The following is a 16723-nucleotide window of genomic DNA, read 5'->3' as shown; positions in this document are numbered from 1 at the left end:
TGGCAGACCACGTGTAACAACACCTGCACAGTATCGGTGCATCCTAACATCACACCTGCGGGACAGGTACAGGATGTCAACAACTGCCCGAGTTACACCAGGAACGCACAACCCTTCTATCAGTGCTCAGGCTGTCCGCAATAGGCTAAGAGAGGCTGGACTGAGGGCTGGTAGGCCTGTTGTAAGGCAGGTCCTCACCAGACATCACCGGCAACAACGTTGCATATGGGCACAGACCCACCGTCGCTGGACCAGACAGGACTGGCAAACAGTGCTCTTCACTGACGAGTCTGGGTTTTGTCTCACCAAAGGTGATGGTCGGATTCGCGTTTATTGTCGAAGGAATGAGCGTTAAACCGAGGCCTGTACTCTGGAGCGGGACCGATATGGAGGTGGAGGGTCCGTCAAGGTCTGGGGCGGTGTGTCACAGCATCATCGGACTGAGCTTGTTGTCATTGCAGGCAATCTCAACGCTGTGCATTACAGGGAAGACATCCTTCTCCCTCATGTGGTTCCCTTCCTGCAGGCTCATCCTAACATGACCCTCCAGCATGACTATGCCATCAGCCATACTGCTCGTTCTGTGCGTGATTTCCTGCAAGATAGGAATGTCAGTGTTCTCCCATGGCCAGCGAAGAGCCCAGATCTCAATCCCATTGAGCACGTCTGGGACCTGTTGGATCGGAGGCTGAGGGCTAGGGCCATTCCCCCAAGAAATGTCTGGGAACTTGCAGGTGCCTTGGTGGAAGAGTGGGGTAACATCTCACAGCAAGAACTGGCAAATCTGGTGCAGTCACTGCAGTACTTAATGCAGCTGGTTGCCACACCAGATACTGACTGTTACTTTTGATTTTGACCCCCCCTTTGTTCAGGGACACATAATTCAATTTCTGTTAGTCACATGTCTGTGGAACTTGTTCAGTTTATGTCTCAGTTGTTGAATCTTATGTTCATACAAATATTTACACATGTTAAGTTTGCTGAAAATAAACGCAGTTGACAGTGAGAGGACGTTTAATGGGGGAAAAAAGTATTTGATCCCCTGCTGATTTTGTACGTTTGCCCACTGACAAAGAAATGATCACGGCGTAGTGTGTTACCAATTGTTTTCTTGGTGACTATGGTCCCAGCTGCCTTGAAATCATTGACAAGATCCTCCCGTGTAGTTCTGGGCTGATTCCTCACCGTTATCATGATCATTGCAACTCCACGAGGTGAGATCTTGCATGGAGCCCCAGGCTGAGGGAGATTGACAGTTCTTTTGTGTTTCTTCCATTTGCGAATAATCGCACCAACTGTTGTCACCTTCTCACCGAGCTGCTTGGCGATGGTCTTGTAGCCCATTCCAGCCTTGTGTAGGTCTACAATCTTGTCCCTGACATCCTTGGAGAGCTCTTTGGTCTTGGCCATGGTGGAGAGTTTGGAATCTGATTGATTGATTGCTTCTGTGGACAGGTGTCTTTTATACAGGTAACAAACTGTGATTAGGAGCACTCCCTTTAAGAGTGTGCCCCTAATCTCAGCTCGTTACCTGTATAAAAGACACCTGGGAGCCAGAAATCTTTCTGATTGAGAGGGGGTCAAATACTTATTTCCCTCATTAAAATGCAAATCAATTTATAACATTTTTGACATGCGTTTTCTGGATATTTTTATTGTTATTCTGTCTCTCACTGTTCAAATAAACCTAACATTAAAATTATAGACTGCTAATTTCTTTGTCAGTGGGCAAACGTACAAAATCAGCAGACGATCAAATACTTTTTTCCCTCACTGTATTTGCATATCGTTACAACACTGTATATAGACATAATATGACATTTAAAATGTCTTCATTCTTTTGGAAGTGTGAAGTTTGCTGTTTTGTTTATTATCTATTTCATATGTAAACATATGTTTCCCATGCCAATAAAGCCCCTTAAATTGAAATTGAATTAGAGAAAGAGAGAAAGCGAGAGAGAATAAAGGGGAATATAAAGAGCTGGAGTAGGGGGCAAACACATTGAGAGAAGACATTGAGTTTGTTGCTCCCCTCCTTTGCATGGTAATGAGGTGAAGTTGTTCCAGCAGCAGTCAGCAGCACCTCAGAGTAAAATGAGGGTCAGTACACAGCCACTTGAGGGGAACAAATTCACAGCAGGGCGTTAGAGAAGTAGAAGGGGGCCTCAGCACTGTCTGACACAGAGCAGAGTAGAGGATCCCCAGCCCTCCCCAGGCAGAGTGGATGAGAGGGGGATGAGAGGGTGGCAGAGTGGTGCGGTGCTCATGCCAAGGCTGAGAATAGTGGTGACCTTCTGGAGGCTTCTCTTTCTCCCTCTCATTAAATGCATAACAAGACACCCGCATGTGCGAAGAAATTTCGATTTTCTATGCCTGTTGTGCTTTGTGAAACTGTCTAGAGCTGATCCACTTCCAAGATGTGGCTGAGCAGCATTACCTGGTGAACAGCGTATGTCTGTCTATTTCTGTCTGTACCCCAGGGATAGCTGTTCAGTCCAAAACAGCTGCTGCTCAAACCCCCTCTGGACACGTCTCTAATACATACACAGCATGTCTACCTTCTGTTACAGTAAACATCTTATTGAGATTAATTGAAAATTCACTGATATGCTCAATCTAATTTATTACCTTCTTTACCTTTGAAGCTTACATGCTAAGGGGCTTTTGTACTAACGGTGAGGTGATATCTCATAAATTAACATCAGTAAAAACAGGTGCCACATGGAGCTGTGTATGTACAGTAGTTATCTTTACATTCATGTGCTGTATGTCAACATGTACGCTATTTTCTGCTGTATGCGTAGATGATCACAACCATGATTAATACCAAAACTGCTGCATGTATAACTCATGAGAGAGTAACTTGGGAAATGGAATGGAAATTAGATGGGAGCAGCAGCATCAGAAAAGTTGATAGCTTGCATAGGCCTAGTTGTTGGGTGATAATGTGACAATACAAACATGGCAGCGGCCAGTGTCATTTCACTAACTTGCTTGTAGTCCTTGTAGATTCTTGACTACATTGTTATTGAACTCAAACAGTGAGTCACCGGAGAAATCAAGCAGCATTTCCATTTTTGACTGAGCTCCACACCGCTATCCCAGGTAAAATATACACAGTGTGGTACTTGCTTGTCTATTAATTCCTATAAGCATCGTATGGTGGCTGTGGAAGAGAAGCCAATTTGAAGCTTGAATGCACATTCAATGCTCATTGGTTTAACACTGGAATGGAGCTAAGAAAGGAAAGCTAGACACTGTGAACCAGGGATTGCCCTTAGGAAATATTATGTCCAGTGAAGTCCAGTGCAACCCCACATCCACTCTAGTGCATTTATGAGTCATAGACAAGTACGCACACCCACACACACGTACATTCATATCCATTGACAGGTTTCTAATGGCCATGACCTGTCACGGCAGCAGATACTGTAGATCTGAAGATGTATTAGGTTGAGAAGGACTGGGAATGTCAGTGGAGTTCATGAAGACTTGACACCTAAAACAAAACATTATCTCCGCGCTCCTAGGCAAAGCGCTGAAAATTACATATGGGATGAATTATCCAAAACACAACACTTGTCACGCCCTGACCTTAGAGCCTTTTTAATTCTCTATTTTGTTAGGTCAGGGTGTGACTTGGGTGGGCATATCTAGGTTTCTATTTCTTTGTTGGCCTAGTATGGTTCCCAATCAGAGGCAGCTGTTTATCGTTGTCTCTGATTGGGGATCATACTTAGGCAGCCCTTTTTCCCACCTGTGATTGTGGGATTGTGTTTGTGTGTAGTTGCTTTCTGCACTGCATATAGCTTTACGGTCGTGTTTGTATTTTGTTGTTTTTTTGAGTGTCATTTTTATTAAAAGTAAAATGTACGCCTACCACGCTGCACCTTGGTCCAGTTCTTCAGACGAATGTAACAGAAGATCCCACCACCAAAGGACCAAGCAGCGTGGCATGGAGGAGCCGACATCCTGGACATGGGAGGATATCCTGGACGGTAAGGGATTCTGGACGTGGGAAGAGATCCAGGCCGGAAAGGATCACCATCCATGGGAGCAGACGGAGGCAGCGAGAGAGGAACGGCGAGGAAAACAGGGCTCAAGGAGACGACGGAAGCCCTATAGGCAGCCTCAAAAAAAATGGGGGGGGGCACACGGGGTTTCGAGCGGAGCAAAGGTGGGAACAAGAACCAACTCCCTGTAGTTACGATGAGGAGTTGGTCACGGTTCAGATACCATGTTTTCCGGTTCTGTGCACCGTGCTTCCAGTGCGCACCATTAGCCCGGTGCATTCTGTGCCTGCTTTCAGGAGTTGTCGTGCTAAGGTGAGCATCTGTCCAGGACGGATTGTTCCGGCTCAGCGGTCCTGGTCTCCAGTGCGTCTCCTCGGCCCAGGATATCCTGCGTCAGATCTACGCACAGTATCCCCAGTTCGCCAGCACAACCCAGTGCGGCCTGTGCCAGCTCCCCGCACTTGCCGTGCTACAGGGGGTATTCAGCCAGGACACGTTGTGCCAGCTCTACGCTCCAGACCTCCAGTCCGCCTCCACGGCCCAGTGTATCCTGCGCCAGCTCTACGCACTATGCCTCCAGTGCGCCTTCACAGCCCAGTGCGTCTTGTGCCAGCTCTCCACACCTACCGAGCTAAAGTGGGTATCCAGCCAGGACGCGTTGTGCCAGCTCCACGCACACGGCCTCCAGTGCGTCTCTCCAGCCCGGTGCGTCCTGTGCCAGTTCCACGCACTCGGCCTCCAGCGACGGTTGCTGGCCCAAAGCCTCCAGCAATGATCCATGGCCCGAAGCCTCCAGCGGTGATCCATGGCCCAAAGCCTCCAGCGGTGATCCATGGCTTGACGCCTCCAGTGGTGATCCATGGCCCGACGCCTCCAGTGGTGATCCAGGGCATGACGCCTCCAGTGGTGATCCAGGGCACGAAGCCTCCAGTGGTGATCCAGGGCACGAAGCCTCCAGTGACGGTCTGCAGTCCAGAGCCTCCAGCGACGGTCAGCAGTCCAGAGCCTCCAGGGGGGTTCCCAGTCCAGAGCCTCCGGCGATGATCCACGGTCCGGTTCCTCCAGGCGACGATCCATGGTCCGGAGCCTCCGGCGACGATCCACGGTCCGGTTCCACGGAAGTGGGGGGAGCCTCAAGCGGAGCGGGGTCTGCGTCCCGCACCGGAGACTCCACCGAGAGGAGATGCCACCCGGACCCTCCCCTATAGGTTCAGGTTTGCGGCCGGAGTCCGCACCTTTGGGGGGGGGGGGGGGGGGGGTACTGTCACGCCCTGACCTTAGAGCCTTTTTAATTCTCTATTTTGTTAGGTCAGGGTGTGACTTGGGTGGGCATATCTAGGTTTCTATTTCTTTGTTGGCCTAGTATGGTTCCCAATCAGAGGCAGCTGTTTATCGTTGTCTCTGATTGGGGATCATACTTAGGCAGCCCTTTTTCCCACCTGTGATTGTGTGTAGTTGCTTTCTGCACTGCATATAGCTTTACGTTCATTTTTGTATTTTGTTGTTTTTTCCGGTGTCATTTTTATTAAAAGTAAAATGTACGCCTACCACGCTGCACCTTGGTCCAGTTCTTCAGACAATCGTAACAACACTGTGTGCACCTACTATCAATTTGCTTCACAACTCCAACCATGTGAATGCTGTTTGGACATTTGGGGTGTTTGGTGTTTGGGTATTTGGTGTTTACATATCCAACTATCCTCTGCATTAGATTTAGATATAAACCGTGGATAGAATAGTGTGAATCTGTGAACATATGCTATCCCATTTGAAAACTAATCCACTTATATCTGTAGGAGGCATTAATAAATCAAAGAGAAAGCTTTTAAAGCTTTAACCCCCATGCATTATGCAACTCAAACACATGCAAATGCACTGCTGTGACACTCCATTGTAAGCATTGTTTCATTAAAAAGGCAATTAGGCATAATGAAGCTCACAACCCACTGAAAAATAAAACTTCAAGAGGGTGTCCGACTGAATTTATATGGTCTCGCAATCACCTTGATGCAAGTAATAAACCATTCGCTTGGTGTGAGGTCCAGTTATCACTCAAAAGTAAATCCAAATTTAAAGGCCCAATTCAGCCGTTTTTATCTCAATATCAAAACATTTCTGGGTAGCAATTAAGTACCTTACTGTGATTATTTTCAATTAAAATGGTCAAAAAGAAACAAAAATAGATTCTTAGCAAGAGCTATTTCTCAAGCAGCAATTTTACAAGGATTGTCTGGGAGTGGTCTGGGTGGGGAGGGGAAAACTGAAAACTACCTGTTATTGGCAGAGAGGTTTGGAACTCTTTCTTTTTGGTCTATTAACTAGGCAGGCTAAAACCACATCCCACCAAAACAGGCTGACATTTATTTTCAAACAGCTCTTACACTAAAATGGCATTATCATAATTTTTACAATTTCACAGTATTATTCCAACCTCATCATGCTCCCGAGTGGCGCAGCGGTCTAAGGCACTGCATCTCAGTTCAAGAGGGGTCCCTGTAGTTCCTAGTTTGAATCCAGGCTGCATCACATCCGGCTGTGATTGGGAGTCCCATAAGGCGGAACACAATTGACCCAGCGTTGTCCAGGTTTGGCTGGGGTAGACTGTCATTGTAAATAAGAATTTGTTCTTAACTGACTTGCCTAGTTAAATAAAGGTAAAATAAAATTTAGGAAAATCATGTTTTTGACTGCACTGAAACTGCAAATTGTCAATATGTTCTGCAACTTATCATCCCAATCCTTGGCTGTGGTTAGTAGAGAAAGAAGTAAGAGTAGCTCGGATGAGAGAGCCACACCAGGGGAAGAGATGAGACACATTGTGATGGCCATGAGTGACATTGCATGGAGGACGTGTACCTCCCAGATAGCGATGGCAGCCATTTGTTCATTAAAGCATCAAACATTCGTCCCATAGCAGCTGCCTATTTAAATAAATATGCAAATTACTACATTTCTATTCAAAGGCTTCTTTTGACTTCAACAAGGTTTCTAAATAACCCAAGGGACACAATTCTTTCCATGTGAATAGACCCACCTGTCAGCGACTTGAAATTAACATGTAAAAATTGTTTGAAGTTCCCACTTGTTCGGTGCTACTATCTTTCTCTCAGATATGGTGGTGAGGAGGAAGAGAGAGAAGAGAGGGAACATCATCTTCACTTTAAAGGTTAATGCAATTATGCGATCAGTCCCCCCTCTCCCCAAAAGCACAGCAGTCAACTAATAAAGAGCATGGGGCTTTAATGCACACAGCCGTTTTAATGGCCTGCAGCAGTCATCATTTGGTAAACAGAGCTGGAAAATTCATCCAAACCGAACAACATAAATAACATGGCAACTGAATCAAATGGATGAGGAAATTGCTACAGCTTGGCAAAAGACAAGACGCTTCAGATAAAAATGTCTAAACCAATTATTGCCTCACTTGCATATAAATATTCAGGTGGCCGCAGCAGCCTTTCTGGTTTTTGGTTTTGTTTTTCTACCCAGTCATCAGTTCAGTTCATGGAAAAGCTCTTGGAATAAATGTAAAAATATATCCCTTTCAAACACAGGAACAGTCTGAATGGGTAGAAATATTCTGTGTATTTGGTTCACAGCCAAGCTGTTAAGAGTGAAAGGTTGCTGGTTCGAATGAGCTGACTAGGTGAAAAATCTGACCAAGGCATTTAACCCTAATTGCTCCTGGAAGTTGCCCTGGATAAGAGCATCTGCTACATGACTAAATGTAAACTGAGTGTACAAAACATTAAGAACACCTTCCTAATACTCAGTTGCACCCCCCTCCTTTTGCCCTCAGAACAGACTCAATTCGTCGGGGCATGGGCTCTACGAGGTGTCGAAAGCATTCCACAGGGATGCTGGCCCATGTTGACCCCAATACTTCCCACAGCTTCTCAGAGTGTCAAGTGTGCTGGATGTCCTTTGGGTGGTGGACCATTCTTGATACACACGGGAAACTGTTGAAGAATACAGCAGCATTGCCATTCATGACACACTCAAACTGGTGCGCCTGGCACCTATTACCATACCCCCTTCAAAGGCACTTAAATATTTTGTCTTGCCCATTCACCCTCTGTATGGTACAAATACACAATCCATGTCTGAAGGCTGAAAAAATATTCTTTAACATGTCTCCTCCCCTTCATTTACACTAATTGAAGTGGATTTAATAAGTGACATCAATAAGGGATTATAGCCTAGTGGTTAGAGCGTTGGACTAGTAACAAAAAGGTTGCAAGATCTAATCCCTGAGCTAACAAGGTAAAAATGACGTTCTGCCCCTGAACAAGTCAGTTAACCCACTGTTCCTAGGCTGTCATTGAAAATAAGAATTTGTTCATAACTGACTTGCCTAGTTAAATAAAAGTAAAATAAAAAAAATGTGGATTCACCTGGTCAGACAATGTCATGGAAAGGGCAGGTGTTCCTAATGTTTTGTACACTCAGTATAAATGTAGGTGTGCTCTGCACACAACCTTTGCCCTCAGAACACAGCCAAGCCATGGATATCAAAGCTCAACTACAACTCTCAGTACAGGGATGGATTCCATGCCAGTGTAATGTAAAGCAGCCCAGGAACACCTGCTGTACATATCTAAGCAAACACAATTTGCTTGGTGGGTCTTGGCAGATACGTCTCAATTTCCCTCCCTACACATACTCCCTCTGTGTGAGCAACCGCTGCTTTCACATTCAGGGGTAAACTGAGAAACAGCGTGTTTCAAAAGACAGTGCTTTGATTTACTTTGCCTTTCCCAGCAGGCAATGTGACAATACAGTACAGCGATAATACTACAAGGATTTCTCTAATAAAAAATCAACACACAGACTGCTGATATGCCAAATGATGAATAATGAACTACGGAATCAAAGCAAAAAGAGAAAATGACAAGTATTGAATACCACTAGTCTATTGATTCATGAATATTTAATTACTTGCTGTGGCTATTCAAGGACAAATAGATGACTGTAACTTTAGCCCAAAGCCCTATTTTTTTAAATCTGCATTACAATATATGGACCAAATAAAGGTTAATATTCAAATTATTTATACACTTTTTTTATCTGCTCAAAACTTTTATTATGGTATTTATTTTATGGAAGACAGCATCCCACAGGGCAAAAATTGGTTGAATCAACGTTATTTCCACGTCATAAAAAAAAATCTATGTGATGATGTTGAATCAACGTAGAAAACTGATTCGCAAAAAGTCATCAACGTAAGCGAATTTATTGATTTCTTTTCACCCAACTTTTAACCTGAATCCAATGACATGGTGACATTTGTTGTTGATTTCACGATGAATTCACATTGGTTGACAACTCAACCAAATGTAAATCAAAACTAGACGTTGGAATGACGTCTGTGACCAGTGGGATGGCTGTAAGGAGTAGTAAAGTGTCCTCTCCCATCACTTGCTCATCTTACAGGTGGTGCACTGGGATGCAGCAACCGGTGGTAATGGTGAAAGTGCAGACATCCAACATCTGTACAGGCATCTGTTAGCAGCCTCATCTGTGTCCTGCCACCGTGTTACCCAGACCCTTAGCAGGACAAAGGTACTTCAACAGTAATGACGCGTCCCCAACGAGCAGCCAGCCAGGGCAGGCAGGCCAGGAGGCTGAGGCTAGATAGAAAGGGAGCCAGGGAAGACCACAGTCATGTGGTGAGGATTTAACTACAGTAGACCAGGATCATGGACAGCGACTCACTGCTGTGATTTAGATTCTGGCCAGCCTACATTACTAACACAAATCAACTGAGCAAAGAAACTATTCTCTATTATCATGGAAACAATCATATCGTCATTATGCATTATGCAGCTACGAAAAAAGGCAGGGAAGAAGCTGCATGCTCTTAATGGCATTTTAATGCTTATTGAATCAATTCTCCTCTTCTCTGGTTTCTGAGACGAGTATTTTAATGATAGAATGCTAGTCACGTGAGGCCTTTGCTAGCTGCAGGTGTTGACACTGGACTCGTTACTATCGATAATGATATGAGACATTAAAGACAGGTTGGTGTGTAATGATAAGCCACATGCTGGTTGGCATGCTGAGTGCTAGACATCTGAAGTGATTACTAAAGATGATGACACAGGCCCCCCAGTGACAGGCTGAAGTGAGAGTGATGATAGAGTCTAGAGAGGGGAGTGAATTTGCCTCACACTAACACGGCAGCCATGTCTTGTTCACGTGATACGAGACCGGAAAGGAGGGTTCAAGAGCCTCTGCTTTCTGTACCAGTGACAAGCCTTAAGAACAGAATCATGCACGCAATAATATATGCAGTATTATCATTATGTTTATATCAATTTCTGAGGGATTTATAATATATATCTTAGATATTGTTATTGTTGACTTGGACATTCTCTTGGCTTTACAGTTTCAGCTTCCTCTAACTTAGTTCCTACTAATCTTAGACCTCATTGTCAAGTCATTATCTGAAAACAAACAAAGCAACTTTTGAATGCCTTATCTATTAAATCTCTCTAACTCTCTCCCTGGTTATGCTCTACCTGACACAAATACACACAAACCCACGCATGCAGACACACACCATACAGTTGAAGTTAGGTTGGAGTCATTAAAACTCGTTTTTCAACCACTCCACAAATGTCTAGTTAACAAATTATAGTTTTGTATCACAATTCCAGTGGGTCAGAAGTTTACATACACTAAGTTGACCGTGTCTTTAAACAGCTTGGAATATTCCAGAAAATTATGTCATGGCTTTAGAAGCTTCTGATAGTCTAATTGACCTCATTTGAGTGAATTGGAGGTGTACCTGTGGATGTATTTCAAGGCCTAACTTCAAACTCAGTGCCTCTTTGCCTGACATCATGGGAAAATCAAAAGAAATCAGCCAAGACCTCAGACAAAAATTGTAGACCTCCACAATTCTGCTTCATCCTTGGGAGCAATTTCCAAACGCCTGAAGGTACCACGTTCATCTGTACAAACAATAGTACTCAAGTATAAACACCATGGAACCACGCAGCCGTCACACCGCTCAGGAAGAAGACACGTTCTGTCTCCTAGAGATGAACGTACTTTGGTGCAAAAAGTGCAAACCAATCCCAGATCAACAGCAAAGGACCTTGTGAAGATGCTGGAGGAAACATGTACAAAAGTATCTATATCCACAGTAAAACAAGTATTATATCGACATAACCTGAAAGGCAGCTCAGCAAGGAAGAAGCCACTGCTCCAAAACCGCCATAAAAAGCCAGACTACGGTTTGCAACTGCATATGGGGACAAAGATTGTACTTTTTGGAGAAATGTCCTCTGGTCTGATGAAACAAAAATAGAACTGTTTGGCCATAATGTTATTGTTATGTTTGGAGGAAAAGGGGGGGGGGGGGCTTGCAAGCCGAAGAACACCATCCCAACTGTGAAGCACGGGGGTGGCAGCATCATGTTTTGGGGGTGCTTTGCTGCAGGAGGGACTGGTGCACTTCACAAAAGAGATGGCATCATGAGGGAGGAAAATTATGTGGATATATTGAAGCAACATCTCAAGACATCAGTCAGGAAGTTAAAGCTTGGTCGCAAATGGGTCTTCCAAATGAACAATGACCCCAAGCATACTTCCAAAGTTGTGGAAAAAAGGCTTAAGGACAACAAAGTCAAGGTATTGGAGTGGCCATCACAAAGCCCTGACCTCAATCCTATAGAAAATTTGAGGGCAGAACTGAAAAGGCGTGTGTGAGCAAGGAGGCCTTCAAACCTGACTCAGTTACACCAGCTCTGTCAGGAGGAATGGGCCAAAATTCACCCAACTTATTGTTTGAAGCTTGTGGAAGGCTACCCGAAACGTTTGACCCAAGTTAAACAATTTAAAGACAATGCTACCAAATACTAATTGAGTGTATGTAAACTTCTGACCCACTGGGAATGCAATGAAAGAAATAAAAGCTGAAATAAATAATTCTCTCTACTATTATTCTGACATTTCACATTCTTAAAATAAAGTGGCGATCCTAACTGACCTACGACAGGGAATTTGTAATAGGATTAAATGTCAGGAATTGTGAAAAACTGAGTTTAAATGTATTTGGCTAAGGTGTATGTAAACTTCCGACTTCAACTGTATATTATCAACACAGACTTTGTGCACTCATTAGACCTTCAAATTCGGCGCAAGATGCCGCAGCATCTAAAGAGGAAACATAAGAGAGGGAATACAGAGGAGCTCCTATTAAAATAAGAAGGATGTACTGTGTACAACTCAACTCTGAACCTCGAAGCCAGTTCCACTGCGTTTTTTCATTGTTCCCCACTAATCAGGGACTGATTTAGACCTGGGACACCAGGTGGGTGCAATTAATTATCAGGTAGAACAGAAAACCAGTAGGCTCCGGACCTCATAGGATAAGAGTTGAATACCCATGGTGTAGAGGATGGGGTGTTCTGTCATCACTCTCTGAACTGTGTGACAGTCATGACTGATTGATTCACTTCATACTGATCCAGGATCATCTGCAGAGAGACGGTACATTACACTCACTCACCAATACTGGGGTATCCAGGGGTGGAGGGGTCTCCCCCAGGGTTCAGGGTGACCCCAAAGGCTTTGTGCCACAGACTCTGGTCACTGGGGCTGTCACAGGGGTCCATGTAGAGGAGTACACCCCCAAAACCCATCTCTGCCAGGAAGGAAATCTGTGGAGAGAAATATACACAGCAGTCTTATAAAATGGTTATATTCTACAATAGAGGCATAATAGAGTGAAACAGATTCAGTCACATACAGAAAACAGACTGACTATTATTCCTCCACACAGGCTAACCCATATCCTTAGCATCTCAATACTGTATCGCATTGACACCAAGATAACTTTGACACATACAGACATACATTTCCATGCACATCAATGTGGACAGTGCCCTAGAGATGGAGCTATAGCACTGAAATGCATTGATCATATAACCCGGATGCTGGAGGAGAGTGGCACATTACTTTAAGGGAGAAGGTATTTGGAAATGTAGTTTAAAACAGAGGTCATCTGTGACATTTGATGTACAGAAGGAATAACAGTAACACCCAGAATAAAATATTCACTAGGACACGTGCACATACTCATGTGCATGCACACACGGTCCCGTGTGGCTCAGTTGGTAGAGCATGGTGTTTGCAACACCAGGGTTGTGGGTTCGATTCCCATGGGAGACCAGTATGGAGACATTTTTTTGGAAATGTATATATTCACTACTGTAAGTCGCACTGGATAAGAGCGTCTGCTAAATGACTAAAATGTAAATGTGCATGCACGTATCGGAAATATGTTTGCTATTTTCTCAGCAGGAATTATGAGCGCAATAGCTGGCTGTGGTGCAAAAGGGCTAGGTTTTGATGAATAAATAAATTGTATGTTTGACGAGGGCTTGGCCACTCACTGGCCGATCAACGCGTTTCATGGCTTAATACTGCAAGCCTTTGTCTCAAGCTCTGTAGGTTGTTGACGGCCATTGCATTGTCATATACGGCAGGGGGCACAAAAAATTATTGTCCTAGTATATTGTGGATTGATACAATACAGTTTATTAAATAGCATAGGATACAGTAAGGACAAATAACAACAGTAAAAAAAACGATGTTTTCTCAATATGTTTGGAGTGTTGACAGTCAACATAGTTGCAATTGGATCAATGAGGATAGGCCTATACATGTCTTTACGCATTGCACTTCTCCTCAAATAAAAAATACTAGGTTCCCGTAAATTTAATTGGATATGTGATGTACGTTCTCAATACGCAGGATATATAGTTGAAAACTGAAGTTTACATACACCTTAGCCAAATACATTTAAACTCAGTTTTCACAATTCCTGACATTTAATCCAAGTAAAAATACCCTGTCTAATGTCAGTTAGGATCACCACTTTATTTTAAGAATGTGAAATGTCAGAATAATAGTAGAGAGAATGTTTTATTTCAGCTTTTATTTCTTTCATTACATTCCCAGTGGGTCAGAAGTTTACATACACTCAATTAGTACTTGGTAACATTGCCTTTAAATTGTTTAACTTGGGTCAAACGTTTCGGGAAGCCTTCCACAAGCTTCCCACAATAAGTTGGGTGAATGTTGGCCCATTCTTCCTGACAGAGCTGGTGTAACTGAGTCAGATTTGTAGGTCTCCTTGCTCGCATAAAGCTTTTTCAGTTCTGCCCACAAATTTTCTATGGGATTGAGGTCAGGGCTTTGTGATGGCCACTCCAATACCTTGACTTTGTTGTCCTTAAGCCTTTTTACCACAACTTTGGAAGTATGCTTGGGGTCATTGTTCATTTGGAAGACCCATTTGCAACCAAGCTTTAACTTCTTGATTGATGTCTTGAGATGTTGCTTCAATATATCCACATAATTTTCCTCCCTCATGATGCCATCTATTTTGTGAAGTGCACCACTCCTTGCTGAGCGGCCTTTCAGGTTATGCTGATACAGGACTCGTTTTACTGTGGATATAGATACTTTTGTACCTGTTTCCTCCAGCATCTTCACAAGGTCCTTTGCTATTCTTCTGGGATTGATTTTCACTTTTCACACCAAAGTACGTTCATCTCTAGGAGACAGAAAGCGTCTCCTTCCTGAACGGTGTGACGGCTGCGTGGTCCCATGGTGTTTATACTTGCGTGCTATTGTTTCTACAGATGAACTTGGTACCTTCAGGCGTTTGGAAATTGCTCCCAAGGATGAAGCAGACTTGTGGAGGTCTACAATTTTTTCTTAGGCCTTGGCTGATTTCTTTAGATTTTTCCCATGATGTCAGGCAAAGAGGCACTGAGTTTGAAGTTAGGCCTTGAAATACATCCACAGGTACATCTCCAATTGACTCAAATTATGCCAATTAGACTATCAGAAGCTTCTAAAGCCATTACAACATTTTCTGGAGTTTTCCAAACTGTTTATAGGCACAGTGAACTTAGTGTATGTAAAGTCCTGACCCACTGGAATTGTGATACAGTGAATTATAAGTGAAATAATCTGTATATAAACAATTGTTGGAAAAATGACTTGTGTCATGCACAAAGTAGATGTCCTAACCGACTTGCCAAAGCTATAGTTTCTTAACAAGAAATGTGTGGAGTGGTTGAAAAATGAGTTTTAATGACTCCAACCTAAGTGTATGTAAACTTCCGACTTCAACTGTAGCCTAGGCCTACCATTATCCGTTGATATAGCGTTATAGGACTGAATAATTTTAATGTGTTTAGTGGAGCCAGTCTTTTGTAACCGGACAAGACATTCTCTTTTGAAATGGGGATGGATACAAGCCGAATGGGGTGTGCACTGCAGGTAAGCCTATGTGAATTGAGAATAATGCAAAAGCATGAAGGCAAAAGCCTCACAAGTAGAAACATTTAGAAACCTTATGGATAGGCTACTTGGCTAATGCATGGGCAGGATAAGAAAGATACTCGAAGCATTGCTGTTGAACAGTATTGCTGTTGAACAGCATTGCTCACGCACATCCAAAATAATACATTACATAGATTAAAAGGGGATGTCTGCTCACTGTTTTGCTGCTCCCAAACACTAACTTTTAATAAAGCTTTGATGATTAAGATTTATTTCAAAGCGGTCTCATGAGGAAAACCCTTTATTGATAGTCTTGACTACTTGGTAAATGCATTGGGCAGAACAAAAAATATGTTTTAATTGAGAGGAGGGCAGGCTTGATTTTTAATAAAATGAAACGAAATGGAAAAAAACATTTGTTTTTTATGTTTCTAAATACGAGGTTTACGGGCAAAAAAAGCACATCTCTCCTGTTCCATGCGCATATGGCCCTATGAGTCATGACTGAATAGGCTACGCTTCTGCGGTCAAAATCCATGCCATAACCAACCGTGTTACTGCTAAGACTAGCTTTTGGTTGGTCTGAAATATCCCCACCAGCTCTGCCTGAAATTGGCACTTTGGCACACATTTTTAAGGACACACCTCAGACATTGCCACCCCTTCCACCTCAGCGCAAGCGAGCATATATAAGACTGATAAACTACCAATCCTGGCGCAAGGGTAGTACAATGCTGTCTTTAACAGGTTGAAATTGCCAACGAGCGTGCATTTGACAATTGCGCTGGCTTAACACCATCCGAAAATAGAGCCCATACTGTTAAAATGTGCACAGACAAGTGTTAAATCTGTAACCATGCCATATCCTATTAGAAGATTGTATTGCATATGTACTTAATATACACTGTAGGAAAATTGCATATCATGTCATGTCACTGTCCCGTTCACTGTCCCCTTTCATCAGGTTATTTAGGTCTGCACAGAGCCAAGGCTTTCTATCTGCCCTTCCTATCTGTCTACAGACATGTGTACATCGATACTTGTAGTAGCATAAAAACAGACTGTAGTCCGCTACCAGGGAAATGTTAGCAGGGCAAACTCTATCTAGTTGCTGACATAGAGTTTGTATCCATTTCTGCATGGATCTGGAAAGGCTTGACTTGTGGGGGTAGAGAAATCAGTGACAGACATAAGGTTTGAAATCCTTGTTGGCATTGTAATACCTGCTCATGAATCACAGAGGCCTCTGGCTAAATGGCAACAACCTCTAACACCTTGTGTGCTGAGAGAGAAAACAGAGAGTGCTTCGGCAACATGACAACCTGATGAGGGGATGTGTGGGTGATAAAAGCTTTTTAATTGCAAAAGCAGTGTCTTTGTTCTTATGACTATGGATGGATCAA

At 43.5% G+C, this 16723-nt stretch overlaps 1 protein-coding gene across 2 annotated transcripts in view; it reads right to left on the bottom strand.

Moving 5' to 3' along the window:
- Positions 1–16723, bottom strand: part of naaladl2 (N-acetylated alpha-linked acidic dipeptidase like 2) — a 288194-nt gene that overhangs the window by 123940 nt on the left and 147531 nt on the right. For both annotated transcript variants that reach the window (XM_029707333.1, XM_029707334.1), the window contains exon 5: positions 12532–12682. In XM_029707333.1, coding sequence (XP_029563193.1) covers positions 12532–12682 — 151 coding nt within the window. The remainder of the gene's footprint in view (positions 1–12531; positions 12683–16723) is intronic.

Source organism: Salmo trutta, chromosome 22, assembly GCF_901001165.1.
Source record: "Salmo trutta chromosome 22, fSalTru1.1, whole genome shotgun sequence".
Lineage (NCBI taxonomy): Eukaryota > Metazoa > Chordata > Actinopteri > Salmoniformes > Salmonidae > Salmo > Salmo trutta.
The sequence above is the reverse complement of the archived record's forward strand: the minus strand, read 5'-3'. Positions and strand labels throughout refer to the sequence as shown.